The sequence below is a fragment of the Besnoitia besnoiti genome, chromosome V (genome assembly GCF_002563875.1).
Source record: "Besnoitia besnoiti strain Bb-Ger1 chromosome V, whole genome shotgun sequence".
Classification (NCBI taxonomy): Eukaryota; Apicomplexa; class Conoidasida; order Eucoccidiorida; family Sarcocystidae; genus Besnoitia; species Besnoitia besnoiti.
This window is the reverse complement of record NC_042360.1, coordinates 1,010,232-1,037,236: the sequence shown is the minus strand read 5'-3', so window position 1 is coordinate 1,037,236 and position 27,005 is coordinate 1,010,232. Positions and strand designations below refer to the sequence as shown.

The window sequence follows — 27,005 nt, the reverse complement described above, 5'->3', positions numbered from 1 at the left end:
CTAATGTTCTTTTCCGTTCTTCGGCGGTCGAAAACACTCGAATTCACTCCTGTCTCCTAAACACGTGAAGCGTCGAGTGTACATACACCTAGTGTCACCCGTGTGTTTCCGGCGCTAGCTGGTTTCGGTCTTCTTGAAAGGAGAAAAGTGCTCATTTTCCGTTCGCATATGCGCGTTATTCCGCGCGTTTTTCTTGCTATGACGCACTCGACGCGACTTGGACTCTTTTCCTAGTCTGTGTATGGTCTATGCCGCCCTACGGCGTGGATGCGCTGCCTTGCCTTCGCCTATCTCCGCCGCACGATTCTTTCGAGGAAAAGTGTAAACACACACATCTTCCGCAGACGGCCATCCCGGTCAAGCGGCCTCTGGTTTTTGAGTTTGGATGCCTGCACAGTGCAGAAGAGCTCCGATGTTCTTCCGGCTGCTCAGCGGAGGTGCCGGCTTTCAGCACACTCGCTTGTCAACGCGGAAGGTTTCCGGTGGACACAGTCTACAAAGGCTGCACTGTCGCTGTCGGCTTGCCGATATCTTTCACTACGTCCGACAATCCAGATTCCAGTGCTCCCGCTTCGAGGGAACACTTTGCCCGTGTGCAAGTATTCGACCCTCCATGTTCATCTATAGGTCAATACCGCCGTTTGAGAGCAGTTCGGTGCTGCACACTGGCTTTCTGGGTACACGCACGTCGCTCTCGACGTCTCTCTGCTGGCCTCCACACTCACAAGACAGTCTACCCCTTTTTAATTGAGTGCCTATCCTGGCAGCAAAGGCTCTGAATGTGCGTGTGCGGGGAACCGCCGTCTGTCTTTTCGTTTTTCTACGTTTTCCGCAGAAGTCGGGGTCTAGGCAACGCCTCAAGCCAGCGCGTATTTTTTTATTTCCCTCTCCTCCGCGTGTCGGCGTTTTATGCATCTTTCCGTTTCTGCCGTGCAGGGGCTGGTCGCCTGTTTAGCACCCCTTCGGTGAAGCAGAGTCTTGCTTCCCCTGAGTATTGTTTTTCGTCTTCAAGTGCCATTTGGTTTTCGCCGCTCCTTCCGTCGCTGTTCGCCTCCCGGTCTTTCGGCGCCCCAAGTCGTAGACGATCAAGCTCAGCTGCTTCTCATACTCACTCTGGCCTTCCTCGCTTGCGAGTCTAGCGTCTCGCTTCGCGTTCGATTCCTCGTTTCTCGCGCTCGCTCGCCTGCCTCTCTCATTCTTCTCCTCTCTCTGCAGTACTCCTGCCGACCTCGCATCTAGCACACCCGCGCCTCGATTACTCGACGAAAAAAACTCCTTTCGTCCTTCTTCCGCGTTTTTCCACGCTTCGATCTACGCGGCTGCCTCTCCGCTTCTCTCCCTAAACGCTCCCGGTGCAGCACTGCGCCTTGGCTTCTCGTTGAATCCCCCCCTCGGCCCCCCTCCCTCCCGCTCGATTTCGTCCTTTTCTTCGTCCTTCGCAGCCATGCGGCTCCCTCCTGTGAACGCCAAGAGGCTGCCACAGCCCGGAGAGCCCAGCCTCGCGCACATGATCTCGTGTGCTGAAGTCTTCTCCGCTCACTTTGACAGAGAGGGCATGCTTGACGCCCCGGACAGAGCCGCTGGAAACTTCCGCGTCTCCAAAGGTGCGTCCTTGAGCCATGGAAATGAGCAGAAATCGCTCTGGAGAACAATCTTACACCCGTCGCTTCGAGCGTTTTGATCTGCTGTCTCGCCATATCCTTGTTGCCTACCGCGATGCGTGCTTCATGCGTTTTGCATTCCTGGATCACTCGCGTTTCTGGCTGCTCAACAGTCTCGAGTTCCTCAGAGATCGCGAGTCCAGTCCCCACGACGCCATCACCTTGAAGAGCTCGCAGAACTTTCGCGGCCGGCTCATTTGCGCAGATTGTCTCTACATGCGTCCTTTCGCCTGTTCCTCTGCGAGTCACGATATCTGTTCAGCACAGTGAGGTTGCCCAGAGCGATCGCAATCGCTTTTTTATCGAAGGCGTCGCCGCACAGTCTCCCGTTCATTTCTTAGGCGTTTCCTCGCCTCTGAGGTTTCGGGTGTAATGCCTCAGTTTTCTCGTTTCATGATCTTCCAGTGTGAACCAAGCAGAGCCCAGCGAGGGCGAGGCCTACTTGCATCGGAAAGCCTAGCTCACCGCCGCGATTCGCGTTTTCCTTTCGGGTGTTCTTTGCCTTCCGAGCTCCGCACTCCGTGCAGTCTTTGCGCGCTTGCTGACGTCTTTGCTCAGCGCCGCGCCGGCGTTTTCCGCCCTCAGCGATCTTTTATTCGCTCTCGCGCTCTGTTTCCGCTCGTTTTGAGTGATTCCCTGTGTGTCTCGGCGTGCTAGCTGAGGGCGCGGCAGGCGGAGACTATAGAACGTCTCCCCCCTGCGTGCTTTGTTTGGCATAGCAATTCTTTCACCTGTTTTTGTAGCGTCCGGATGGAGCCGCGGTCTGTATTGTCCCTCTATGCCTGCTCTGTGCGTTGATGCACAGCCACTCTGCAGCATCTGGCGCCACATACGGGTCAGTGTGTCCAGCTGCATAGCTGCTGGTGAAATTCTGAAGTCGGGACCCGAGCCGCGGAGGCCTCGGAACGCGCAGGAGAGCGACTCCGTGTCTGGATGTGTGTGCTTCCGCCTGCGCAGGGGCGAGCATCGACTTGCTTGTACTGAACGGCTCGCAGCCCCATCCGGTGGCTGGCTGCGTCGTGGAGACGCCGCTCGGGGAGACAGAGCAGCTCCGCCAAACCGCGGACGACTTGGGTAACCTCGTCTTCATGTTCAAGGCAAAACTTGCCGGTGAGAGGTTGCCAGCGAAGGCCCTCGCGCCTCGCGGCGAGACAGGGCACGCAGACTGGCCGGAAGGGAAGGACTCACGCTGGAGAGAAGGCAGGGCGCTCGCGGAACGCAGCGCCCCGCAGTGATGCATCAAAACTTATATATGTATGTATGTATATGCATGTACATATATGTATGTATATATGTGTGACGGGGGTACACCGCGCGCGTCAGCACGTGCGCTATGAAATATATATATATATATATATATATATATATATATAAATATGTATATGCATATATTCGACTATACATTTCTATATGTTTTATATATGTTCGCGCGTCAGGTCCGTACCGCATTCAGTTGCAGTATGGCGCAGGGCAGCCGTCGGCTTCGCCGGCGCACTCGCGCACGACTTCTGCCTCAACGCCGCCCACGCCTGAAGGCGGGCAGGGCGCAGGCGCAGGGCAGGCCTCGAATGCGGAGTGGCCGGCGGCCTCTGCATCGCTGTCGCCAGTCTCTGTGATCATCGTCGAGCCTGCACTCAGCATCAACGGCGTGCCGCTGAAGCAAGAAAGCATCTCACTGCAGACAGTGCTGTCTCGCTGCCTGGGACCCTTCGCGAGGTACGACGACAGGAAGACGCAACGTTTGTACAAAAATGCAGAATAGGTTTTTTGTCACGTGTTGTATTCGCTGGAGAAAGCTGTTGGGATAGAAGGTATACATGTTGGTCAAATGACCTCCTTCCAGAGACGTGGAAGGCGGCTTCCCGGCTCGAGTAAGCCGAATGGGCACCGCCGGGTAGGATGCCCGTGTCTAGGAAGGGAGGGAGTGAGGCGCATTGGCAGAACCCACACTGCAGCAGAGAGGACTCTTGGAAAGAAGGGCACGCCCCAGGGTAAGGACCAAGAGGCGTGCACACGAAACCACGCCGAGCACGAGGGACACCTCGCGCAGAGGAAGCAGAAAAAAAGACCTGTGGCGAAGGAAGAGGTGCCCCAACACACGGGCGTCTCAAGACTGTTGGTTTCGTGTTTGTCCAACGCTTCACAGATGGAGACGCATGTTCACTAACACCGGCGAACTGGGCTACAACATGATCCACTTCACGCCTCTGCAGGCGCTGGGCGAGTCTGGGTCGTGCTACAGGTGAGTGCGCGTTCTTCTCAGCGCGCGATGATGGCGCCCGCATCTACCTGCCTGCCACGACCCCCCCCCGCCTCTCCCCACCCACGCTGCATGCGCTGGTCAGCGTCTGTTTCTGCCTCGTGTATGCGGTTTGCGCTGCCCGCAGCATCGCCGACCAGCTGCACATCAGCGAGTTCTTCCTGGACGATACTTCGGAGCCTTCGCTTTCTCCGCGGCGCGGCGCAAGCGGCGCCGTCCCGGGGTGCTTGGCGGCGCTGCGCCGCGCGAACAGCAGCGAAATCGTCGGGCTGGAAGAACTGAAGGCGATCATTCACCTGATGGAAACCGAGCTGGGACTGCTCAGCACCATTGACCTCGTCCTCAATCACACTGCCAGCAACAGTCCCTGGCTCCGCGACCACCCCGACAGCGGGTAGCCCTAGACAGGCAAACGCCCGAGTCTTCGCAAAAACCACGGAGGAAAATTCACATGCATACACGTGTTTACATATATATATATATATATATACTTATATGAGTATGCAGGCTTGTGTCCGTGTGTGGAGACATGCCTCTGCCTCCGTGGAGGGAGGCTTGTGAGGACGCCAGCCGTGGTTTTTCCTGTAGGATCCTATCCAGGTGCAGACGCCTATAGGCATATATATATATATATATATATATATATATATATATATATATATATATATATACCTTTGGTCTCGTTAACGTCTTTTAGCGTCTCGCGTAGTGTGATTGCCATCGGAGGCGTGCATAAGGTGGCGAGCGTCTCCGCCTGTCAGGCACGGGCCTCGCCGCGCCCCGGCCGCTCGGCACGGGGGTATCGGCACCCACATCGGGCTACAAATAGCATACATACGTATGTATCTGTATATGTGGATGGACCCGGCTTTGGGAATTTGTGGGTGGCTGGGCGGCGTGTTTGCAGATATAGCCCCGACAATTCGCCGTGGCTGACAGGTGCGTACGAGTTGGACTGGAAGCTGCAGGAGTTCAGTTTGCGAGTTGTCCGCGGCGAGTTCGCGGAGAAGTACGGAGCGACGAAGCATATCGACAACGAGCACCAGCTGCAGAATGTGATGCGCGCCTTCAACGAGGAGCTGCTAAAGCCTTTCCGCATGGAAGAATGGTTCTACCTGCATGTAGACGACACTGTCGCCGCCTGGAAGGCCGCGCACGCGTCCGCCGCGGGCGCCCACGCCCAGCCTAGCAGGCTCGACGACGGCCAGATGCAGGACCGCATCTTCAACGAGGTAGGCGCGCCGGAGACAAGCCTCGTCTGCTCGGCGTGAACGCATGCGTGCACGTGTTCGGTTGCCGCAGCATCACGTTGATGATCGTCCAGCATCATTCTTCGTCTCCTGTTTGGGTCGCTGGGCGCGCGCGCTTCTTTGTGGTGCAGGCGATCAAGTCGGTTGGCGTGAAGCGCGGTCCGACGATCGTGGTGTCGGGGGCGTTTCTGCGAGACTTGCTGCCTCTGAGCGAGGAGGGGCGTCTGCGCGGGCTGCTGTCGGCAGTCTGCGGGCGCCTGGTCGACAAGGCACGCGAGTCTGAGGACTTTGTGCACAAAGCTGTCGAAGGCCACGCACGCTGGGAGCGGCTGGAGTGCCGACGCGGGCCCCTGGGCGAAAAGCACTGGGAAGCGCTGGCGCCGCGCTACTTCACGCCGCTCGACGAGAGCCCCGAGCCCGCCCAGCGCTCCGTCTTGGCCAACAACGGCTGGGTGATGGGCTGGGACGCGACGAAAGACTTCGCTGCCGCCGGCGCGCTGGTGTACCTCCGCAGAGAGCTCGTCGTCTGGTCCGACTGCGTCAAACTCAGGTCAGACGCGCGCGTGAACAGGCAAAATTTTGCGACTCCGCCAAAGTTGCGACTCACCTTTCCTCTTCGATACGTACTCACGGGGCACGCAGTACCCATCAGAGAACTGCTGAAGCCACAACGCTCGGGGAGGGTGCTTCTCTGGCTAAGCAGACCGTTGTATGGATTTGGTTGGAGAACCCCAGGCAAACGACACGCGAGGAGATGCGAAGTCGCGCCGCGACCGTCGTTCTCTCTGCGGCCGTGCTTCACGCAGATACGGCAAAGGTCCGGAAGACGCGCCCTTCCTATGGAACCACATGACCGAGTACTGCCGCATGGCTGCGAAGGCCTTCCACGGCGTGCGCCTCGACAACTGTCACTCCACGCCCATCCACGTCGCGCAGGTAAGTCTCAGGCAAATGACGCTCCACTCGCCACCAGTTGCAAAGGGCGCCTACGCAATCTATATATATATATATATATATATAAATATATATGACTGTTTTTGCTGTATCTATACGTCCATCAGGACTATCGGGAAAGATAGAGTCTGCAGATGAGCACTTCAAGCGGGGCTCACACCTGTAGCGTGAACGGCCAACACATTTCTTCCTCACGGGGTTTCAAACTGCTCAAAGGAAATCGTAGTTTCCACTGTGCTGCATGCGAGGGAGTCCTGCAGAGGCGTCGCTGTTAGGCGGCGGCAGGAGGCGGAAGGGTCGACTCGGTGTTGATTGGGAGCGGCATCCCTTTTGTGTCGTCGCCGCGGCACCCGCGCGATCGTCAGGTGATGCAGGAGGTGATTGGAGAATGTGGGGCGTCGCAGTTTTGTCTTTCTGTTTTTTCAGCACATGCTCCGCGAGTGTCGTCGCATTCGCCCGGATTTTTGGGTCTTCGCGGAGCTCTTCACTGGCAGCCAGGCGATGGATCTCCACTTTGAGCGATGCCTCGGCATCAACGCGCTGGTGCGTGAGGCGATGCAGACGCACAACGCAGGCGATCTCGCCTACCACTTGAAGAAGTTTGGCATGAAGCAGGGCCTGGGTCAGCTGTCGCCGATCTTCTCGCTCAATCGCAGCGGCGCCCCGGTAGAGGCGATCACCTCCGCCGCGGCCTGCGCCGGCGCGTCTCGCGCGGCCTCGCCCGCGGCGGACGCGACGCACGAGACGAAGCGCGAAGCGAGCGAAGACAGGAGCGATCCTGCGTCTTCCTCGGGCTTCTTCAGCTCCCTCGCGCGCGGCTTCTCCTCGACCGTTTCGCTGCCGCCGGCGGCGTCTCTTGACGCCGCGTCGCCCTCGTCGCCCTCATCGCCCGCGTCGACCGCGTCGCCGAGTCCAGCTCCACTCTCGCCGGCGACTCGCCGCGGCGTGCCGCTGCGGCCGGCGTTGTGCCCCGCGCTGTTCTACGACTGCACCCACGACAACGAGACGCCCAATCAGAAGTTCACAGCTGCGGCGGCTCTTCCGTTCTCCGTGTTGCTCGCGGCCGCCGGCTGCCCAGTCGGATCCACGCGCGGCTACGACGAGCTCGTCCCGCGCACGCTCTCAGTCGTCGCCGAGAACCGCGTCTACGAGGACTACCACGGCGACGTGCCCCTGATCAACCCCGTGGCGCTGATCGCGGGCAGCGAGCTGAAGGCCGTCTCGAACGGGACGACGGTCGACGCAGAGGAGGCGGTGGCGCGGCCGAAGATCCTCGACGAACTCGCGCTGACTTGCAAGCATGGCGGAAACCACGTGGTGATGCGCGGCAGCTGGGATAACTGGGAGCGCGACGTCTCAGGCGAACGCGACGAGAACGGACATGTCCGCATCGTCCTCCGGAAGGGCGCGCAGTATGGCCTGAAGGGCGACGCGCCCGAGAAGCTGCAGTTCAAGTTCGTCGTCGACGGCAACTGGACTGTCGACTCAGACCTCCCCTGCGAAAAGGACGGATGGAATGTCAACAACGTTCTCATGAGCGACGGCGCCAGCCCCGACGCCCACGCAACCTGGAAGCAAGGTGAGCCTCGGCGCCAAACGACTGCGGAAGGGACAGAGCGGAGGCGATTCCGGGAGCCGGGCGCGAACACGTGAGAAGCCGAGGCGACGCCGGCGACTCTGGGCGCGGGGCGACTGAGGGTGCTGCTGTGCGTGACATACAGGCAGCTGTCTGTGGCGTTGTTCAGGGGGCACGAGCTGGCATTGCTTGGCGGCGTGCGCCGTGTGCATCGACAGCCGTGGTTTTCGAGCACTGCAGGCAGGAGTGTCTCTTTCGCGTGAGACTCAGGCGCGGCGCGCGAGGTGGGAGCGAGAGGGCGAGCGTCTGGCAGTGCTTTGCGGTTTGTGTCGCAGGCGACTCGCCTCCCGGGCTGCTCGCGGTTCGCCCGATTCTGAATGCGCTGCATGTCAAGGCTGGGCAGGAAGGATTTGAGCAGTTGGATGCGGAGTGCAAGACTGACGACCTCGTCGTCGCCGTCCGCCACCACCCCGTAACGCACGAGTGCATCTACTTCATAGCGCGCTGCGCCTACCACTGCCAGCAGGGCGACTATCCGCTGCCCGAGGTAAGCCCAAATGAGTGTAGAAGAGAGAGGCGTCGGCAAACGGCCGGCTCGCATCGCGACGCCACGCCTTTGCACTAGGACAACAGCTCTCGAAACTTCAGGCTGCCGGCTGAGTCGAGCAGGCGGGGCTGCAGCACAGCTCTCAGCCGCCACGGCGATTGGTGCTGCTGTGGGGACATCCTGGCTCGGAGGTCGAGTCGCCTCCCGCCATCGACTTCACGGTGCCGTTCTCCCTTCGTGGACCGTCTCAGTCGCGAGAAAATTGCTGCACTGGTTTCAGAATCTGAGTTCCAACTGCGCTGGTGAATTGAATGCACCGTCTCCGTGATGGCGTTCGTTTGTTTAGGGCTGCGTGCCCGCTGCGCGCTGTGCACGCCTCGTTGGTTTTTTTCGTGCTGCAGATTCGTTTGAGCGGAAAGATTAAGGAGGTGCCTCTAATGGCGACGCTGGCGCTGCCCGGCGACGCCGAGCAGCACTTCCGACCGGCGGTGGCAAAGATCAACGGCCTTCCGGGCGCGGCGAAGCTCTTCTCGGATTTGAGTTACTTCGCGCCGAACACGTACTTTGACGGCTCCTCAAACACGACGAGTCTGCATCTGCAGAACTTCCCGCGTGGGTCGGCACTGATTGTGCGGACTGCGCCTGCCGCGGCCTTCGCGGACGCGGCGCAGATCGAACGCGAGCGCGCCGCTGCTCCGCTCTTCACGCCGGCGGCGGCGACCTGCTCGGCGCTCATGAGCCACTACGCGCGCCTGTGGCCGCTGCTGCAAGAAACGTCGCTGGCGGCGCTCTCTGAGCTGCTTTTCTCCTGCGAACAGGAGGAGCGCGACCGCGGTCGCGGGCTGTACGAAGTCTCAGGCTACGGCTCGATCGTCTACGCAGGCCTCACAGGCCCCGTGGCCATCCTCGACGAGGTTCGGCGCGTGCCCTTCGAGGCGCAGACTAACCAACCCGTCTTCAGGAACTTGAAGGAGGGCTACTGGCTCCTGCGCTACGCGGCCGGGCGCATCGCGCCGCCCTGTCTCGAGCCCATCAAGGCCTGGCTCCAGGAGGCCGTGGACATCATCGAGCACCGATTCCCAGTCTACGACTGGCTGCGGCCCTACTACGCGGACGACATCCTCTCCCACCTCTACGCCCTCTGCTGCCGCTTCGTCCTCGACAAAATGCCGCTCGCCCGCGGCAGCGTCGCCGACGCCGAGACCGGGCAGCTCCGCATCCCCGGGAAGCTCGTCATGCACGCCTCCTCCCCGAAGGGCAAGAAGAAGCAGAATCCAAAGCACCCCGCAGTTGCGGCGGCGGACGGCGCAGACGCCGCCGAGGGCGGGATCGCCGTGTCTCCTGGCGACCATTTGCTTGCGCTGCTGAGTGTCTCCACGCTCCAGTTCTACTCATTCGTTCCCTCTGCGCCGCTCGTGTGGCGCACGCTGCAGCCGAGCATCTCCGCAGGACTGCCGTTCTTTTCGGCCGGATTCATGCGCGCCTGGGGACGGGATACCTTCATCGCGCTGAAGGGCATTCTGCTCACCACGAGGTACGCGGAAGAAAGGGAAGACGCGTCGAACTCCGAAACGCCTTGGGGCTCAAGACGCGCGCCGGGGGTTAAGGGAATGGACCGAAGAGCCTCACGCCCTAGGAAGGCGCGGGGAAGAAGAGTCTCGCGGCTCAGGCCGCGGTGTTCGAGAGGGGGGAGGGGGTGGGGGAAGGGGAAAGAGGGAGGCGGTATCGGGCGGGGGTTCACGCGACTGTCGACTGTTCATCTGCGCACTAAGTTTATTGGGTGCAAGATGCGCGCACGTGTAGGGTAGATCGCTGTCGCGTCTTTTTCCGCTGGAGCGAGTAAGACGCTGACCTGAAGCAACTGATGCTGCTTTGCCCGCACACAGTGCGCCTGTCAGTAGAGCAGATGTCGCTGAGAAAGAGAGCGGGGTGCGGTCTGTGGCGATGTCCTTCTCCTCAGCGCTGCATCATTTTTTATTGACGTTGAGCCTGCCGCGTGGGGATGTGCTGCAGCCGGTACGAAGAGGCGAAGGCGGAGATTCTCGGCTTCGCGCGCGTGATGCGTCACGGTCTGATCCCGAACCTCCTCGACGCAGGCAACAATCCTCGCTACAACGCCCGAGACGCCACGTGGTTTTTCTGTCAGGTAAGCACAAGTCATTCCTTCGAGTGTTAGTGTGTCGCCTTCGTCTCACGAGGCTAGTCAATAGGCGAGCCCCTCAGGCGCCGGCGGTCACAAGCATCGCCGTCATTTCTGCTTTCTGTTTCACCTCGTTTTCGCTCCCTCGCATCGGTATCTCTCATGTCTCTTTCCCGTCCCGAGCGCTGACCTCTCTGCTTTCGGCGTGAGCCGCTGGGATTTCGCAGGCGATTCAGGACTACTGCGTGCACGCGCCCGAGGGCCTGCAAATCCTCAAGACTCCAGTGGAAATGAAGTACGAAGGAAACGCCACGCAGGCGCCCGACCTGCCGATCAACACACTCGCGGACGTCCTTCACCACATCCTCCTCTCGCATGCAAAGGTAAGAAGCTTATCATGATGCTTTTTTCCGCCGAACAAATGCGCCGCCGCCGATCTGGCGGCCGCGTTGACTTTGCCGCCCCACTACAGATGGCGTGTCGTCCAGGCAATCAAGGTTACCAAGATACCGGAACATAACACCTTTAGCTGCCGTGGGAAGCAGTCCTGTGGGGTGGCGGAGGCCTGCAACCATAAACAACTTTGTTAGGGCAAGTGGGCCTGTTTAACCGCCTTTGAAGTCACACGACTTTACGTTGTCGGCGCGTTGACGCATAGGGGATCGATTTCCGCGAGTGGAACGCGGGCAAGCAGATTGACGAGCACATGCGCGACGAAGGCTTCAACATCCGCATCTACATGGACCCCAACACCGGGCTTATTTTCGGAGGCAACCGCTTCAACTGCGGCACCTGGATGGACAAAATGGGCTCCAGCGACAAGGTGGGACGGCCTGCGGACTGCGCGTTGCACCGAAAACGACACGAACTGCGAAGCGAAGAAACAGGCGGCAGCTGCGAGGCGCCGCATGCAAATAAGCGAGCCGCTGACTCCCTTCGCTTTGTGTTTTGTGCTCCATTCACTTTTGTGCAGGGCGCTTCAGCCGCGTCCCTCTTTTTCTTCGGTACTCGTGCCCAAGAACAGATATACCGTTTCCTCACGGCCTGTCTCTCTAGGGTTTAGGTCGCACTGTGGGCTTGCGAGTGCGGTTGGTGCCTACTCTACGTGTAGCGGCTTTCGCGCCAGCATCTCTTTCGGTTGTGTGCCTCTCGGCTCTGGCTGTGCTCTGCAGGCGCACAACCGCGGACTGCCAGCGACCCCGCGCGACGGGGCTGCGGTGGAGATCATAGGCCTGTTGAAGTCGACGCTGCGCTTCGTCACGATGCTGCCGGAGGAATTCTTCCCCTACAAGACGGTCACCACGAGCGCAGGTAATTCATCGCTTGTCTCCGCGCACGCCGCTGCGTGTTCCTACGTCTCCTGAACGCATGTTTATGCATCGAAGTAACTCCTTCCACACTCCTCATATATATATATATATATATATATATATATATATATATATATATATATATATATATATATATGTACATGTATACGTATGTGTATACATATATGTATATCTTGTTCTATCGCGTGACCGTTGCGAGTACGGCGACGTGGCGCTTCTGTCAGCGGGGGCTAGGCGCCTCTGGGAACTCTCTGTCGCTTATCTGCGCCACCAAAATGTTGCAAGAATCCGTTCCTTTTCGTCTCTGGCTCTGCGGAGTGTTCCCGATGGCATGGCGGCAACGAGGCGTCCGGTGCCCTTCAACGAAATTCGAGAAGGATCGTAAAATCGTTGTTGGAGGTTCCTGTTGTCTCTGTGTCGAAGACGGTGCCCTCCTTCATAGCTCAGCGGCTCCATCTTTCGGCGCCGCTGTTTCGGGTGCGGGTGCGGTCGCGTTGCTCGCGGCGGACGAGCGTGTTGAGTCTATCGGCTCATCGGCGTTTTCCGTTCTTTTGGGTGTTTCGTTTTCAGGCCAAGAGATGACCTACGTGCGCTGGAACTCGCTGCTCGAAGCGCGCTTCGAAAAGTGCTTCTACGTGCCGCAGAACGCGCAGGAGGACAGCCAGTTCTTCGTAGATTCACAGTTCATCAATCGCCGCGGGATCTACAAAGACACCTTCAAAGCCTCCGAAGTCTGGCGGGACTACCAGCTGCGCCCAAACGTCTGCGTCGCCCTCGCCGTCGCGCCGGAGCTCTTCGACAGAGTGAGCAAAAGGGGGACCCGGATACTCATTTTTTGAAAAATCAGAATGCAGAAAACAAAAAGGCGCGGATCTGCGGTCCATACCACGAGCAGGCGAGGCCGAGCGTGCCGCAAGAATGCGCCGCACAATTGACAGCGTAGAGCCATTCGAGGCGTCTCTTGGAGGGCTGCAGGCTAGTTGGCATGCATGCCTTGTTTTGGGCGATATACACAACAGCATGCAGCATATCGTTTATATAAATATATATGTGTTTTTGTGTTAATGTAGGCGTATGACTATTTGCGCATTTGGATGTATTGGTACGCCTGCAACAGACCAACCGCAGCACCTGTTCATATTGGAGGGCGGGCGGGGGCGACCGAGAGCTTGGACCTTGCGTGAGCGTCGGTAGGTCTCTTCAAATGCGTCGTGTGGCGGGGCGTTTGTCTTCTTCAGGCGCATGCACGCGAGTATTTGGCCGCAGTTGAAAAGGCGCTGTGGGGTCCCAAGCAGCTGGGGCTGAAGACACTCGATCCCTCGGATTGGAACTACCGCCCTGACTACGACAACTCGAACGACTCCGACGACTTCCACGTCGCCCACGGCTACAACTATCACCAGGTAATTCGGAGAGCGGCGAGGCGTCAGCCAAACATGCGGCTTCTATTCGGGGTCCTCCTCCGCACCCATACCTATATACGCAGTACCGGAAGTTGAGGGTCAGTGCATTGCCATACTTATAAACATATATTCATACTTACATATATATATGATTATATATATACTCATATGTATGTATAGAGGTCGTGTGGGGACTCATAGAGGTGTGCCTGTCTGTATCCTTGCAATTTTGACGCATGGCTGCCTCGCGTGTCTCGAAATTGCGTGTCGGCGGCTTACAGGGCCCGGAATGGATCTGGCCGCTGGGGTATTTCCTCAAGGCGAAGATGATTTTCGCGGAGGAGTTCGACGCGGAGCCCGGCGCCGGCGGGAAGACCGGGCCGCTGTCCAAGTCCCCGAGCAGCCATCTGAAGGCGGAGTGCATGCAGTTCCTTCAAAATCACCGCGCACACCTCGACACCGACCGCTGGCGCTCGCTGCCCGAGCTTACCAACTCAAGCGGCAGGTGAGCGGACGCGAAACACTCGGAAGAAAAGTCGACAAGTTGCAGCGCCGCAGCCGTTGCGGCGGCGAGGGTATTCGGAAGTAGGGGCGATCGCAGTGTGGCACGCGATCTTTTGCTGGCGACATCCACGTTGTCGAGAGATGCGATTCCGCTGGGAGCGATTGCACGCTCAACCGCAGACGGCGAACGGAGCTGGGCGGGCGCAGGCCGGCAGCTCGAACAAAGACTGCGACGCTACTTAGACGGCATAGGCAGATATGTTGAGATACAGAGAGAGATTGATATGGATTGCTCGGTATCGATAAAGACAGAGGTAAAGACACATGTGCATATAGATCAGTTGCCTTACCTGTGGATAGGCAGGGACAGGTGGACAGGTATGTATATAAATCTATATATACAGATTAAGGTTGAGATAGACACACCAATGAATATTTTTTTCAACAGGGCAAATATCTTTAACATTAAACGAACCGATCAAAACTGCTCTTTATTTCTGAATGGTTCAGACAAATTTTGGGTTAAGGGTTTATGTAATTTACTGAGTGAGCCTTTGTTCTGTAAAGAAAGATCTTTTGTTTCTGAGTGTGTGTGCATTTTCGCGTGCAGCTTTTGCAAGGATAGCTGCCCGGCCCAGGCGTGGTCGATCGCGACTCTCCTCGCCGTCGTCGGCGACCTCGTCTCAGGTCCCGTTGACCTCCAGAAAATCGGCCTCAAAGCCGGTCCTAGCGTCGCGGACGACGACGCCGAATAAAGGACGATGAATTAACCAATGTCTACAACTGTATATGCGTATGTACATATATATGTATATATATGTATATTTAGGTGTGTCCGCGTGTGTGAGTGTCATCTGCATACCTCGCCACGTGCCCGATACGAAGGAGTCGCGTGTGTCCTTCACGTGTGTGGATGCGGCGTCGAGGGCTGTGGCCCCCCGGCTGGGCTGTGTGCTTTTCGTGACATGAAGAGATGCAAAAACGCCGCGGAGTCGGCTGAATTTCTTTCTGCCTCTTCGGTGCAAGGCGCGTCTCGTGCAGCAGGTTGGATGATTCCATGGAGTACCGGAAACGTGTGTCGCGTTCAGGGGCGCCCGCGGGTCAGTGCAAATTCTCCTGTGGTGCCGTCTCACGACGCGCACATAAGTGTGTTTTAGTTCGCAAAGCTGTCTCGACGTGTATGCGCGGGCCTCGCGGGTCTGAGTCAGGGTTGCATGCCGATCGATGACGCCGTGCTCCAAAGGAGAGACGAGGTGCTGCAGGCGACGCAGCGGCATCTGCTTTTTAGGAACGAAGTTCTCAGATGGTGTAAACGCGCAGCAGGCGACAGACACTCGCTGCGTGGAGCGACGCCTTTTGAAAAAATGGATTCCCGTTAACACAAAAAACACTTTTGGCAAAACATGTCGCGGAGTCGGCCTGCTCAAAGGCTGAGTCGGCTCGCTTCACGCAGTCCATACGAAACTGTATATATGCAAATGCACGCATCTCCTCAGCACTCACACGACACGGCTCATCCACATGTATGCGTGTAACGACATCTGCGGACCCATGGCATTGATTGCGACGTTTGAATGACTGAGATGTATTAGACACTTCGTCGTGATTGAACGCGGTCGCGAGGAGGGGGTCGGTCCCTGCACCAGGCCATCAGCCCCGCGGCTGCGATCGGGGCGCGACGCCGGCTGACTCAAATGAGTTACCTAGTGAGCGCGTAGCAACAGCGGGACGGAGGCCGCGATCTGCGACCCCACCGTCTTCAGCAAATGGACAAGCCTCGTCAGCCCTCCAGCAGCTGAAGCAGATACAAGCTGGGCACGCAGGCCTTCACGAGCATCTGGAGAGTCTTGCATTCACATCGTCTCTGGATGTCTCTCTCCGCCATTTCTTACGCGTCTCCCGAGTCGCTCTCGCGTTCGCCCTGTGCGTCGCCGGACCTTTCCTTCTGCGCGTCGTCGCCTCCGCCGCCCGCGCTCGCGGACGGCCCCAGTTCGCCGTTTCCTCCTGCGCAAGGCTCGCCCTCCCACAGGGACACGAAGGCGCCCAGGGGCGTTTCCTCTCTCTCTCTTGCGTCCCGCGTTTCCTTCGGGGTCTTGGCCTGAGACCGCGGGCCTTGCCGGGGTCGTCTGACCCGGCTCTGCACCCTTCACACATCGCTCCGACTTCTCGGAGGTTTTGGCCGTGTTGCTGGCGGGCGTTTGCGAGGGCGCTGAAGGACTGCAGTACAGGAACGCGAGGCTCTGGGCGATGCCAAGCCGCGCGCTCGTGGAGGCGTCCGCGACTGGGGCCCCGCTGGAACCCTTCGCGAAGTCGGCAGCCACTGCGAGGACTGGCGCAACGCGCCAGAAAACAAAAAGCAAACCGCGTGTGTGAGCGTCTCAGGCGACAAAGGGCACGCATGCATCTGACCGCCGGGCGACAGATGCCGCACAAAGCAGCGAAGGCTATCGCGCGCACGAACGTTGGCAGCCATGCAGACCCCACAATCCTCAAGGGACAAATTCGCAGGCGTCCTGCCGTGACTTCGTGAACTCCGCGCCGCCGTGACAGGCGCAGAGAGCGCCGACAGAGGCCCCGACCACCGATGACCGCACATGACTTCACCTGTGAGCGCACGTCCCGCGAGCATCCAACAAAGAAACTACGCTTGATGCAGGACGCGCGTGTGCAACTCGGAGACACCATATGTCCGCAGAGCCCACCATAACCGCGGCCGTCACAGGCGATGTCGGGGGTGTCGCGTGCATAGGCACACGACACGCCCCAGCAGGCGCTACGTGCTTCTCTCTTTTCTTGAGACCCTCGCGCGTCTTCGCGGCGTCGCTCTCTAGCCCTTGCCCTCGCTCGGCGTGACCCGTCACGTCTTTGGAGCGAGACAAAGTACCTCGAGGGGATACCCTCTGTCAGCGGAAAGGAGCACCCCGCCGGGTGGCTGCAAACGAGGACTCTCCGGCCCTGCTCCGCCGGCTGCGGCGCCAGAGGGATCCAGGGGACTGTCTCTTTGTCTCTCTTTTCCTGCAGCTGGCCGCAGCCAGCGTCGGGCCTCCGTGCCCCACTCCCCCTCGGCGGGCGGCTCCCGCGTCCGCCCCGTTCGCGCTGTGCGCGCTGGAGGAGTCAGGAGGCGCCAGAACCTTCCAGAGAGAAGAAAAGCCCTTGTTGAGGCATCCGCTCCAGTCGAGCTGCAGGCGGGACACAGCCGTCTCCTCGTTGGCCGCGAGGACTCCCTTAATCAGGCAGCATCGTCCCCTCCGATCCATGACAGCAAACATCTCGTCTCGCTCTCTCGCGACCCTTTCTCCTCCGCCAGGCCTTGTCTTCGGGCAGGCCGGCGTTCGCTCGCTGCTGACGTCTGCCGGTTGGCGCGCAGCCGGTGCGCCTGGCTTCGGTCGGTCTCCGTCTTGTTTCGTCGCGTCACTGCCTCGTCCTCCGTTGAGGATTTTCAGAGCGCTGGAGATCCGTGCGCATGCATACACGCAAGCTGCAAACTCCAGACAGGCTTGAAGGAGCGCGTCGTCGAGGGAAGTGGCGAGGAGGCGTGGGTCGCGCTTCCGGGCGCTGCGTGGGCGGCACCTCCATGGCATTCAGAAGACAAACTCGCAGGCCCGCAGACGAGGTCGTGGGAGCTCGGTACCACGAGGCAGAACCCTAGGGCGAGCAGCATGCCGCCGCAGGAGCGCGAGAAGAAGAAGAGCAGCTGCCGCTGAAGCGTGGGGAGAGGAGATGTGAGGGGGCTGGAGGGGCGTGACACAGAGGCGTATTATGTGCAGCGGAGAGACGGAGGCATGAGACACACGGGAGGAAGAAGAATGGAAAAAGGGCTAGCACGAAGGAAGGTGAGACGTAGGCGGCCTCGCACCTCTCTGCGAGACGTCGCGCGGGCCGCGCCAGTGGTGCCCTCGCGGCGATTTGGAGACACCCTTACAGGCCTCGGGCGTGCATCTCCGCAGTGGCTTGCACGTGTGCACGTGTCGCTTCGCCTGCTGCTCCCGGCGTGTCTATCTGGATGAAATGCCCTGGCACATCGATCTGCTTGCGCTGAAAGGCTTTTAGCGATTTCTTTAGAAGTCACAACGGCGAGTGCAGGGTGAAGGGCAGTCCCTGCGGCGGCCGAGGCGACGGATCGCGCAACTACGGAGAGCGCAAGGCGGGACGCGCCGGGCTAAAAATCGTCGCGCCTGGTGTCGTTCCTGGCAACTGTGCATTGTTTCCACTGAGAAAAAAAGCGCTCTTGAGCTGGCAACAGAAAATGGGGGATGTTGCCTTTCCGCCGGATGTATGTGTATATGTGATTGGCGACGGCTGGTAGTGCACAAGGGGACCTGGCGAGTGGCGGTGCTGGCAATTTGGCGACAGCCTCTTTTTCTCTCGCCCTAAGAGTGTCTAGGATGGGTCAGAAATGAAAAGGAGCAACAGTGCGGAAGTACCAAAAAGTCCACATCGCCGTGAAGGCCTCCAGGGCCCACGAGACAGCCCCGCGCGACCCGCGACGGTGTCTCCTCGCCCAGAGACGGCGACAGAGACACTGCGCGGGCGCAGATCAGACCACTGCGTGTCTCGCTGCGGCCGACTCACCGTGTGGCTCGGACGACCCAACACGTTGTGATGAATGGACAGCACTGCCCCGTGCGATGTGCGCCGATCTGTCGGAGAAGAAAAGCTCGCGGAAGTAAATCAGTACACTGCTGCCGGGAGCGTTTGCGAGCAATGCGTCCAATCCCTCGTGGTTCCGTCGCACACGTGGCCGTCGCCCCCAAACGCCCCGCTGCGGGTTCGGCTTTCTCCGTAGCTTGATCGGGTACAGAGGACGCCCCGCCGCGGGCTGTGGCCTTGCAAAGCGCTTTCAGTGTGTAACAGCATCACATCTGAGAGTTGTATTACGGTTGCGTCTCGTAGGCTCTCTAGTACAGCAATCAACGGTAGACGTGGACACCTGTGTCGGGCAGGCAAACATTCGAGACTTCGCCGCCGCTGCTGAGACAATCTTCGTTCTCTGCATATGGACGCTGGCGTGATGTCATGCACGGCGTCAGGCTTGAGCCGCCTTCCTGCCCCGTACGGGGGCCGGCAGCTCCTTCGACTGGGCGGCGTCCAGAGGCGATCGCGTCACGCCAGACCTGTTTGTTAATACAGGAGTGCGCCGACTGGCTGGAGTAAAGCAGGCGACTGTGGCTCCAATTGTCTGGCATCCACGGAAGTAGGCAGTTCGCGCATGTTGATAATGCGCTGCCAAAGCTGCGAGACCTGTGTGTGGAGTTGGATTAGCGCTGGATCTTTTTCAAACCCTACACTCGAGACCGTTCGCGATGGATCGCGGTCAAACTTTCCACTCGTTACATTTCGATGTTAACCTACTGAATACCCTGTAGAGAAGAAAAGTGCTCACTCGGACGGAGGGTGGCTGATCATCTCGATATGTACGCCGCACATAATACACATCATGTGTGGGTGCTCATGAGATTCGCCGTGAAGGTGAATGCATGCAACGCCTTCGGATGTATTCAGATTGCCATAGAGTGACACGCATCCACTCAACTTTCAAGTATTCCTCAGAGCAACCCCGTATGGCACTGATACTGATAACGCTGAAGCATGGGCTCGGTGGAGAGAGGTAAGGCAGAGCCTTCCGTCACACATCTTTCACCAAGGAATCGAATGGAGACTCCATCACTGACATGTCCTCCACACCGAAACGAGGAAGCCGAGGCAGCTCGATGATCAAGCATTCGTAGGTGGAGCTGCAATTGCCTCACACGTGATTCCCTTGCCATGCTTCCCTAGATTGGATTTATAGTTTAGGGACAATTCATGTAACAGAAGGGACATCCTGGTAGCTCACGGGCTACGTATACTATCAAAAGAGAAGAACATTCGTGTTGCTAAGCGTATTATCGGCACCCGCGTGCGAGCCGAGGCTTGATTCCAGCAGAGAATAATGGAGAAGTCTGGTATACTGTCTCCGTACAGATCAGGCTTGGGTTTCGACTTTAAACGTTGCGTGCAACGTCTTGTCCATGTGCCTGCCGCTCTCTTCAAGGACCAGAATGGGAGAGCCTAGTATGACCTCTGAAGGTGGTTCACATATAATTAATATAGCTCTTTTCCCAATCCCAGAGGGACGAAGCCTCCCCTAGCTCTGCATGGTTTTTTGTCGTTTCAGTGTATTCAGCGCGGTGTGCAAGCACTGGAGTATCTCACGCAGGGTAGCAGGCATCAGTTTGTTCGCTGTGAGTTTCACGACCCATAAATCGTTCCTCCTCGTTGGATGCCCGCGACAAGAACGGGCGGATGGACTCCGCCACGGCCCCTCTGTGGCTTTCTGTGAACAGGGGATCGGTATGTTTTGCGCGCTTGTCTTCCTTCGATATGTCTGCAGCTCCTCACGGTCTCTTCACCTGCGAAACGTGGCCACAACAACGCTTTGAAGGCGCTGAATTTGTTCTCGACAACTCCCTTGTCCGCGTCGATGCAACACACCCACAGAAAGCGAGGAAAAAGATCGAGACAAATCCCGCCAGGCTTGGGGCGCTGTGTGCTGTAAGGCCAGCAGCGTGCGCGGGCAAGTAGCTAAACGCAGTTTGGTTTGTGGGCTCCGCCCCTGGGGAGTCAACGGGCGCTGACGTTTTCCAAGTAACGTCTTCTCCTCGTTTCTCCACTCGTTTCGCTTCGCGCATACGTGTGTGTCTGAGTGAGGATGGAGAACTTGTTGCGTTTTTAGGACAGCAAGGAGTCTCGCAGGCGCGCGTCCGCGGCGTCGATCGAGCCTTGCACGCATACGACGTGAGCGCCATCGCCTCGTCGCCTGTGTTCTTTCGAAACCTCTGCAATGTCGGTAGGGGACCTGTGATGTACGTGCGCAGACAGCCGAGGCCTGTCCATCTCCTTTTTCCGGTTTCTTCGGCCTCAGACGGCCGACGTCATCCCTTTTCAGTCGCTCTCCGTGTCTTCGCTGAACTTCTGTTACACCCCACAGAAACTCCCGCAAAGCCGGAAGAAGGCGGGTCGCTGCGGGTTCGATACGCGTGCAGATGTGAGGATGTTTTCAACCGCCTCCCGACCCTCTCCGTGTCTCTCTCGACGGCCCCGTTTCACCTCGGCGATCTCTTTTTTGGGACTTTTTTCTCCCTAGTCGTCTCCCAGACGTCACGCCCACGGGCGCTTGCGTGGACAGAGACGAATCTCCGCGTAAACCAGGAAAAAGGATAGCAAATCGGCGAGCGCGGACGAAAAGACGGCAAGGGGCCGCGGAAACAGTGGAGTCTGCGTCGATTGTTCGTCTCTCCTTCTTTTCTCAGGAACGATCGGGAGAAAACGCCACGCGGATATCGATTTGCAACAAGATTTGCAGCGGAGCTCTGCCCCAGTTAAAGTATGTCTGTTCTCCTCTTCTTCTCTTCGTCGGTTTCTGTGTCTGGCGTCCTTCCCATCGCCCACTCGCAGTTTCCTCTGCCGTCTCCTGATTTCCTTCGTTCGCCTCCGCTCCTCTCGCCCGACTTTCTCTTCGTTCCGCGGCCTTTTTCGTGTCCCTCTTGGCGCCGTTTCGTGGCTTTTTCGTCCGCATCGATTTGAAAATCGCCGCTCGGCGGCCCCTCTTTCTCCCTCTCTCCTCTCTCCCGTTCGCCTCCAGCCTGACCTCTGCGCGTCGTTTCCCGTCGGGTCTCCTCCCCTCGCGCCTCACCATGGCGTCTGCAGCGCTCGCCGCTGCAGCGTCGCTGCCCGCCTCTCTGGGCGCGGCGAGCCCGCTCTCCGTGCCAGTCGTTTCCTTGTCTGAGCGCGGCATTCGCTACGTGCCTGCGGCCTCATCAGCCCTTTCTGCGTCGTCTCCTTCCTCTGCAGCTGCCGCGCCCGTCGCGCGGCCGCCGTCGCTGCCGCTGAGTCAGTGGATTTTCCCGCGCGACAAGCTGCCGCCACTCGCCTGGAGCAAGGCGCGACCGGCGGGCGCCGGCCTGGTGAACCCGAGCGCGCTGTGCTTCATGAACGCCGTCCTGCAGGCGCTCGCCTACACACCGGGCTTCGCAGAGTTCCTCCTCGAGGGTCAACACAGCCGCGGGTGCCCGATCACGCAGGCGCGCCGCGAGGCGAGGCGCAAGAAGGGCGAGGCGGCTGGCGAGGCTCTGCCTCGCGACGCCGACGTCTCCTTCTCGTTCTGCGTCCTGTGCAAGCTCGAGGACCAAGTAAAAAGCATCCACCGACAGGGCGCGGGCTGCGTGGAGAACCGATTCAGCTCCTACGTGCGGCAGTTCGTCTGGAAAAAGTTCCGCCACGGCAGACAAGAAGACGCCCACGAGTTCCTCCGCTACCTGCTCGAGGCGCTCATCCGCGTGCAGCGCCCGCCGTCGCAGGCGCCTGGCGCGCCGCCCTCCAAGAAGGAAGCGCCGCCCGAAGTCTGGATGACGAGTCTCTGCGGGCAGCTCTTCGGCGGCTGGCTCCAGTCTTCGATTCGGTGCACCAAGTGCACGTACAGCAGCGTGCGCTTCGACCCCTGCCTCGATGTCCCAGTCGACCTCGGCCGGAGCGGCGAGCGCGGCGACGCCTTCCGCATGAAGAAAAAGAAGCATGCGCGTTGGGCAGGCCTCCCTGAGCTCGGCAAGAAACAACGCGGTGGAGATGCATGCACACTCGAGAAGGCGCTTCACCGATTCGTTCAGGTCGAGCATCTCGTGGGAGACAATTGCTACAAGTGAGTCGAGGCCGATCCAGGCAGCCGTCGTCTCTTCTTTCCAGAAATTCATCACTCGTGTCGGCAGAACCCGGAGCTTGAGCTGCGGGCTGAGGCATCGGCGCCCATGTGTCTGGAGTGCTGGCCTGCCGCCGCGCGGAGTCGGGCTCGTGGGGCCTCAGCCTGCCGCGACGGGAAGTCTTATCAACGCGGTGCTGCTAGAGTCCCGAGAGCGACTCTTCAAGTCGCGCTCAATCCCAACTCTTCTCGCGTACCTGCTTGACGTCCACGCACACGATGCCGCTTGTGCGCCCTCATTTCGTTTCTACGAACCACATTCGGCAACTAAATATATATATATATATATATATATAAACGTGCTTACATGTATATAGACAGAAAGATAGACAGATAGATAGGTAGATATGTATTTGTATGTATATATGTATGTATTTATATATATATATATATATATATATATATATCATATGTGTGGATCTGCGATTGGACGGTGCATGCACGCCTGCCTTCATCTCGATCTGCATTCCGGTGACCTTGAAATCCTATGTGTTTCTTCACTCGCGATTTTTTCTACTGGCCTGCGCGTGTTTGCTTCAGCTGCCCGCAGTGCAAGAAGAAGCAGCCGGCGACGAAGCAGCTGCAGATTCACACGCCGCCCCGCGTCTTGGTGCTGCCAATCAAGCGTTTCACAGTGTCTGGCTTTCCGTGCTTTGCGGGCGGATTCTTCGATTCCTCGTTCTTGGGGAAGAACCACGCCGCCCTCGCGTTCCCTTCGCTTTTGAATCTAAGTCCCTACATGGCTCTTTCGTTGCGCGCGCCAGCGACGCTGACTGAGAAGGCGCCTGTTTCGCTTCTCTCCCTCTCCTCCTCTCTCTCGTCTTCTGCGCTCTCTGATGCCGTGGAGGGCGCGGCGGCCTCTGGCGACGACGACGCGCAGCAGCCGATTCACTCGCCCGAATCGTGCTCGACGCGAGCGTCGTCGTCCTTCGCGTCTTCGCCTGCGGGATCGCCAGCCGCCTCCGCCTCCCCCACGCCCTGCCTTGCGGCGTCTTCGCCACCGCTCTATCAACTCTACGCCGTGATCACGCATTCCGGCGTCTCCTTGTCTAGCGGTCACTACCGCTGCTTCGTGAAGATGCCCAACCCTCCGCAGTCCTCGTCGACGTTTTCTTCCTCAGCGTGGCTCATGGCGGATGACGAGACTGTGCGCATGGTGAGCGAGACTCTCGTTTTCCAGCGTCTGCAGGACGAAGCGTACCTTCTCTTCTACTCGCGCCTCCCTTCTGCGGACGAACTCGCCGCGAAGGAGCGCACGCATGCAGCGGAAGTCCTCAGCTCGCTCTCCTCGTTCGCAGCGAAGGCTCAGGCGCCTGGGGTGGCGGCGCAGACTGCAAACGCGCAGCTCTCTGACGCAGAGAAGAGCGCGGACGAGGATGAGGCGAACACCGGCGTCTCGTTGAGTGCCTCTCTGTCGGCATCGGGCAGCAGCGACGACGAGAGCGATACATCTTTCTCGGATACAGGTCTCGGGAGCAGCGGCGACTCTTCGATTCCCTCGAGCGACGAAGACAACGAGGACGACGCACTTATGACGGAGGACCTGTGGGAAGACGTGGAGGGCGAGAGAGAACGTGAGAAGAAGCAGCTCGTCGCTTTCCTGGTGCGGCGTGAGCGCCGCGCCGCGCAAGTCTTGTCGCGGAGACTGCGCCGACAGGTGCGCGCGGGCACCTACAGTCTGCTGCGTCGCGTCGTCACAGGGAACTTGGAGAGGGCGCGGAACGCCGCGGAGGCGGGCGCGGGGTTCGCAAACCTTGCCCGGCTTTCTGGGGGAGCCTCCGACGACGAAAGCGATGCTGAGGAGGCGCCCGAAGGGGTGGGCTCTGCGTGCTACTGTGGGGACGGCCTGGCGAGCGGAGGCAAGCGAAAGGTGAAGGCGCACGCGGCGCCCAGCAAGGCAGCGCAGGCGCCGCCGACCGCAACTGCCTCTCTGCCGGCCAAAGAGAAGGAGCGCGGCAAGCCGAGGGGCACGAGCTTGATGAACTTCCACGTCGTCACAGCCGAGGACATGTCGAGTCGCATCGCTGCGGCGCGCAGCTACTCCAATCAGTACGGAGTGAATGCGCCAGGCACGTGGGACGCTGAGGCAGACGACGAGGAGACCTCGGACGGAGACGGAGTCGTGCCGCCCGCGCGCCGCGACGAACTTTTCGAGAGGCTGCAGGAGCTGCAGCAGCCGCGGAGCGCGAAACGCGAGCGCCACGACAGAGAATATGATCGCGGAAAAGTCAAGAAGGTCAAGCGGAAGGAACCGAGACCGACTGTTGGAGGTGAGGGGCTTGGACCGCAGACTGCGGCCTGCATTTAGATTCCACACGCTCGTTCGCTTTCTCTTCATGTATGCCTTGTCCTGGTTGCGGAGAAATCCACCTCACCCGACAGGACGCGCGTACAGTTTGATGCATGTATGTGTATATACACGTGTGAATGTGTGACCTATCCCCTAAACCCTACATCTCACAGATCTACATCTACATATGTATATATTTATATATATATATATATATATATATGAATGTATACTTGTGTGTATGCGTGTGTTGTGCGTTATCGCATGCGTGTGTTGAAGGGGACTTTACGTGGAGGACGTCACGCGAATGCGGCAGTTTTTCGCTAGCGGATTGTTCTGTGCGGACTCGCCTGCATGATGTCGGCATGTGCACAAGTCTGCGCCGTTTGTCTTCTCCCTCTTTCGTCTCTCTCAGCCTCCGTCGCGCATCCGTCTGCAGCGTCTTCGTCGCCAAGCGTAGTCGTCTACCAGCGCGCGGCGTTCGATCAGGTCCTCGCCGAGAAGAAGAATAAAGGGCACCGGTTCCAGCGGCTGGGGGCCGCCTCGGGTGGCAGGGGCTACAAAGACAAGCGGCACAAAGGGAAGGCCTTCGGGCACAAGGGCAAGCACTTCAACAAGCGGTAGATGGGGGTCCAGAGCGTGTCCGGAAGAGGCGACTTCGGCAGCGCGCCTGAGAAGCTGACTCTGAAACATATATATCCATACATATTTATGTGTATATACATATAAGTTCTGCGACGTGATGCTGCATGTGGGGAGCGACGTCCATAGGTTTGGATAACACAGAGAAGTCGCGGCAGAGAGGCCGGCAGGCGCAAAGCGCCTGCCGGCGGACCGCAGGAGATCCCGCAAATGTAGCTTTCTGCCGTTGTTGAAAACGTAGAAAGGCGGCCGTCAGAGCTCCTTGCGGAGGCGCCGGTACTTTGGTCAGAACCCGCGAGCGAAAGAGCTTGGGGAAAAAGTCTACCGTCAGAGGAAGGCGGAATCGAATGGGGAAGTTGAAGAGGGACTACTGGTGGACGCGCGCGCGAAAACGGCACACCAGTGAGGGAGAGGGGAGGGAGGCAGTAGTGCGTGAGCGCTTGTGCGGTTGCGAATTGCGTTTGGAGGCTGGTTAAGCGGTGCAAATGGCGCTGAGGGCAAGAGAGGCAGACAGAAGATGGCAGACAAGCAGAGAGAGACGCGCGGACGTGCGCAGCGCTGGTGCTTAGAGAGAAACGGAGATGAGAACAGGGAGATAAGAAGTCCATCAGACATAAGGTGCAAGCGAGAGACGAAAGCACTGGAGGCACGCTTGTTCAAGCAAGTCAACCCGGGGGGATGGAACTTTTGTTTCACGCTTCTACTGTAACCGACGTTGATTTTTGCGCTCAAACTCTCTCGCCTGCTGCGAAAACGCAGGGCGCGAGAGAACAGGGTTTCATGTTGGCGTGTGTTTCTCATCCTTTTCCTACGAATTTTTAAGAGGGAAAGAGGGTGGTCTGGTTTCATTTTTGCCCGACCGATTTGCCGTTTCAGGTACACCGCTGTTTGCGCTGCTTTTTTTCAATATTTTCCACCCGTCGTTCTTTCCGGTTTCTGAATGCGAATTGACTTTTCCTTTCCAAGGGCTCTGCAATGCAAAAGCAATAAAGACCTGTCACACCGATACGCAGAAAATGCACGGAAATTGAGAAAGCCTCTCAGCGTCCTGCTGCCGCATCGCGGGTATTTTCCAGGCCCCGCGGGAGGCCTCCGCTGGAGGCGCATATCGTCAAATTAGACATTAAAACTACAAAAGTCTTTAAACCGTCTCTCGGCTACTTATCTCATCTGAGGGCAAGACGCCTCTACGCCAGAGACGCGGCGCTCCTGATTGAGAAAGCTTAAAGCGAAGCGTGGATAAAAGGATGGCGTTTCGCTCGCCCTCAGGAGGGCCCGCACGCCCTGCTGTCGTTACGCGTGGCTTCATATATTGATTCCGTGTAGACTGGAGAGACAGACAGGGGAGGCAAGCCGCTCACATAACGCGTCTGTCCTCTACGTGCTTCGGCTCTGCACGTTGGACAATCGTGACACCCTGAGCGATATACCAGTAAAGACGGGACGCCGGAAGGAGACTTGTGTATTGCATTGATTTCATGTCCATCAAGCGTGATCTTTAGGTTGTAGCACATGCCTCAGCTCCTGCAGACGCAGCGAGGAGACTCGCTCGCGCGCCTGCGACACGTAAGGCATGGCTGTCGTCATTTCTCATTTCAGTTGTAAGGCCGAGCTGGTAGAGATGCGTCTCGCCAGCTCGTTTGGCAAATGCAGCCTCATGCAGACTGCTCTCGAGAGAAGGCCTTCCTCGTGGTGCTGCCACGTTGTTCACAA

At 58.6% G+C, this 27,005-nt stretch overlaps 3 protein-coding genes across 3 annotated transcripts; 2 read left to right on the top strand and 1 right to left on the bottom strand.

Moving 5' to 3' along the window:
- Positions 1 to 1,444: 1,444 nt before the first annotated feature.
- Positions 1,445 to 14,381, top strand: BESB_059690 (Amylo-alpha-1,6-glucosidase; the record flags this gene model as incomplete). Its single annotated transcript, XM_029364383.1, has 19 exons — positions 1,445 to 1,604; positions 2,619 to 2,771; positions 3,098 to 3,377; positions 3,808 to 3,903; positions 4,049 to 4,315; positions 4,829 to 5,153; positions 5,303 to 5,721; positions 5,978 to 6,107; positions 6,552 to 7,704; positions 8,037 to 8,248; positions 8,650 to 9,782; positions 10,262 to 10,394; positions 10,616 to 10,771; positions 11,047 to 11,211; positions 11,561 to 11,699; positions 12,290 to 12,522; positions 12,958 to 13,122; positions 13,404 to 13,627; positions 14,237 to 14,381. The coding sequence occupies 19 exons, from the start codon at positions 1,445 to 1,447 to the stop codon at positions 14,379 to 14,381; spliced, it is 5,688 nt and encodes a 1,895-aa protein (XP_029219091.1).
- Positions 14,382 to 16,529: 2,148 nt separating this feature from the next.
- BESB_059680 (uncharacterized protein) lies at positions 16,530 to 17,207 on the bottom strand (the record flags this gene model as incomplete). Its single annotated transcript, XM_029364382.1, has 1 exon — positions 16,530 to 17,207. The coding sequence occupies one exon, from the start codon at positions 17,205 to 17,207 to the stop codon at positions 16,530 to 16,532; it is 678 nt and encodes a 225-aa protein (XP_029219090.1).
- A 4,095-nt stretch (positions 17,208 to 21,302) lies between these two features.
- Positions 21,303 to 25,274, top strand: BESB_059670 (ubiquitin carboxyl-terminal hydrolase; the record flags this gene model as incomplete). The annotated part of the gene is made up of 3 exons (XM_029364381.1): positions 21,303 to 22,303; positions 22,901 to 24,630; positions 25,066 to 25,274. 3 exons carry the CDS (start codon positions 21,303 to 21,305, stop codon positions 25,272 to 25,274), a joined length of 2,940 nt encoding a protein of 979 aa, XP_029219089.1.
- Positions 25,275 to 27,005: the final 1,731 nt, after the last annotated feature.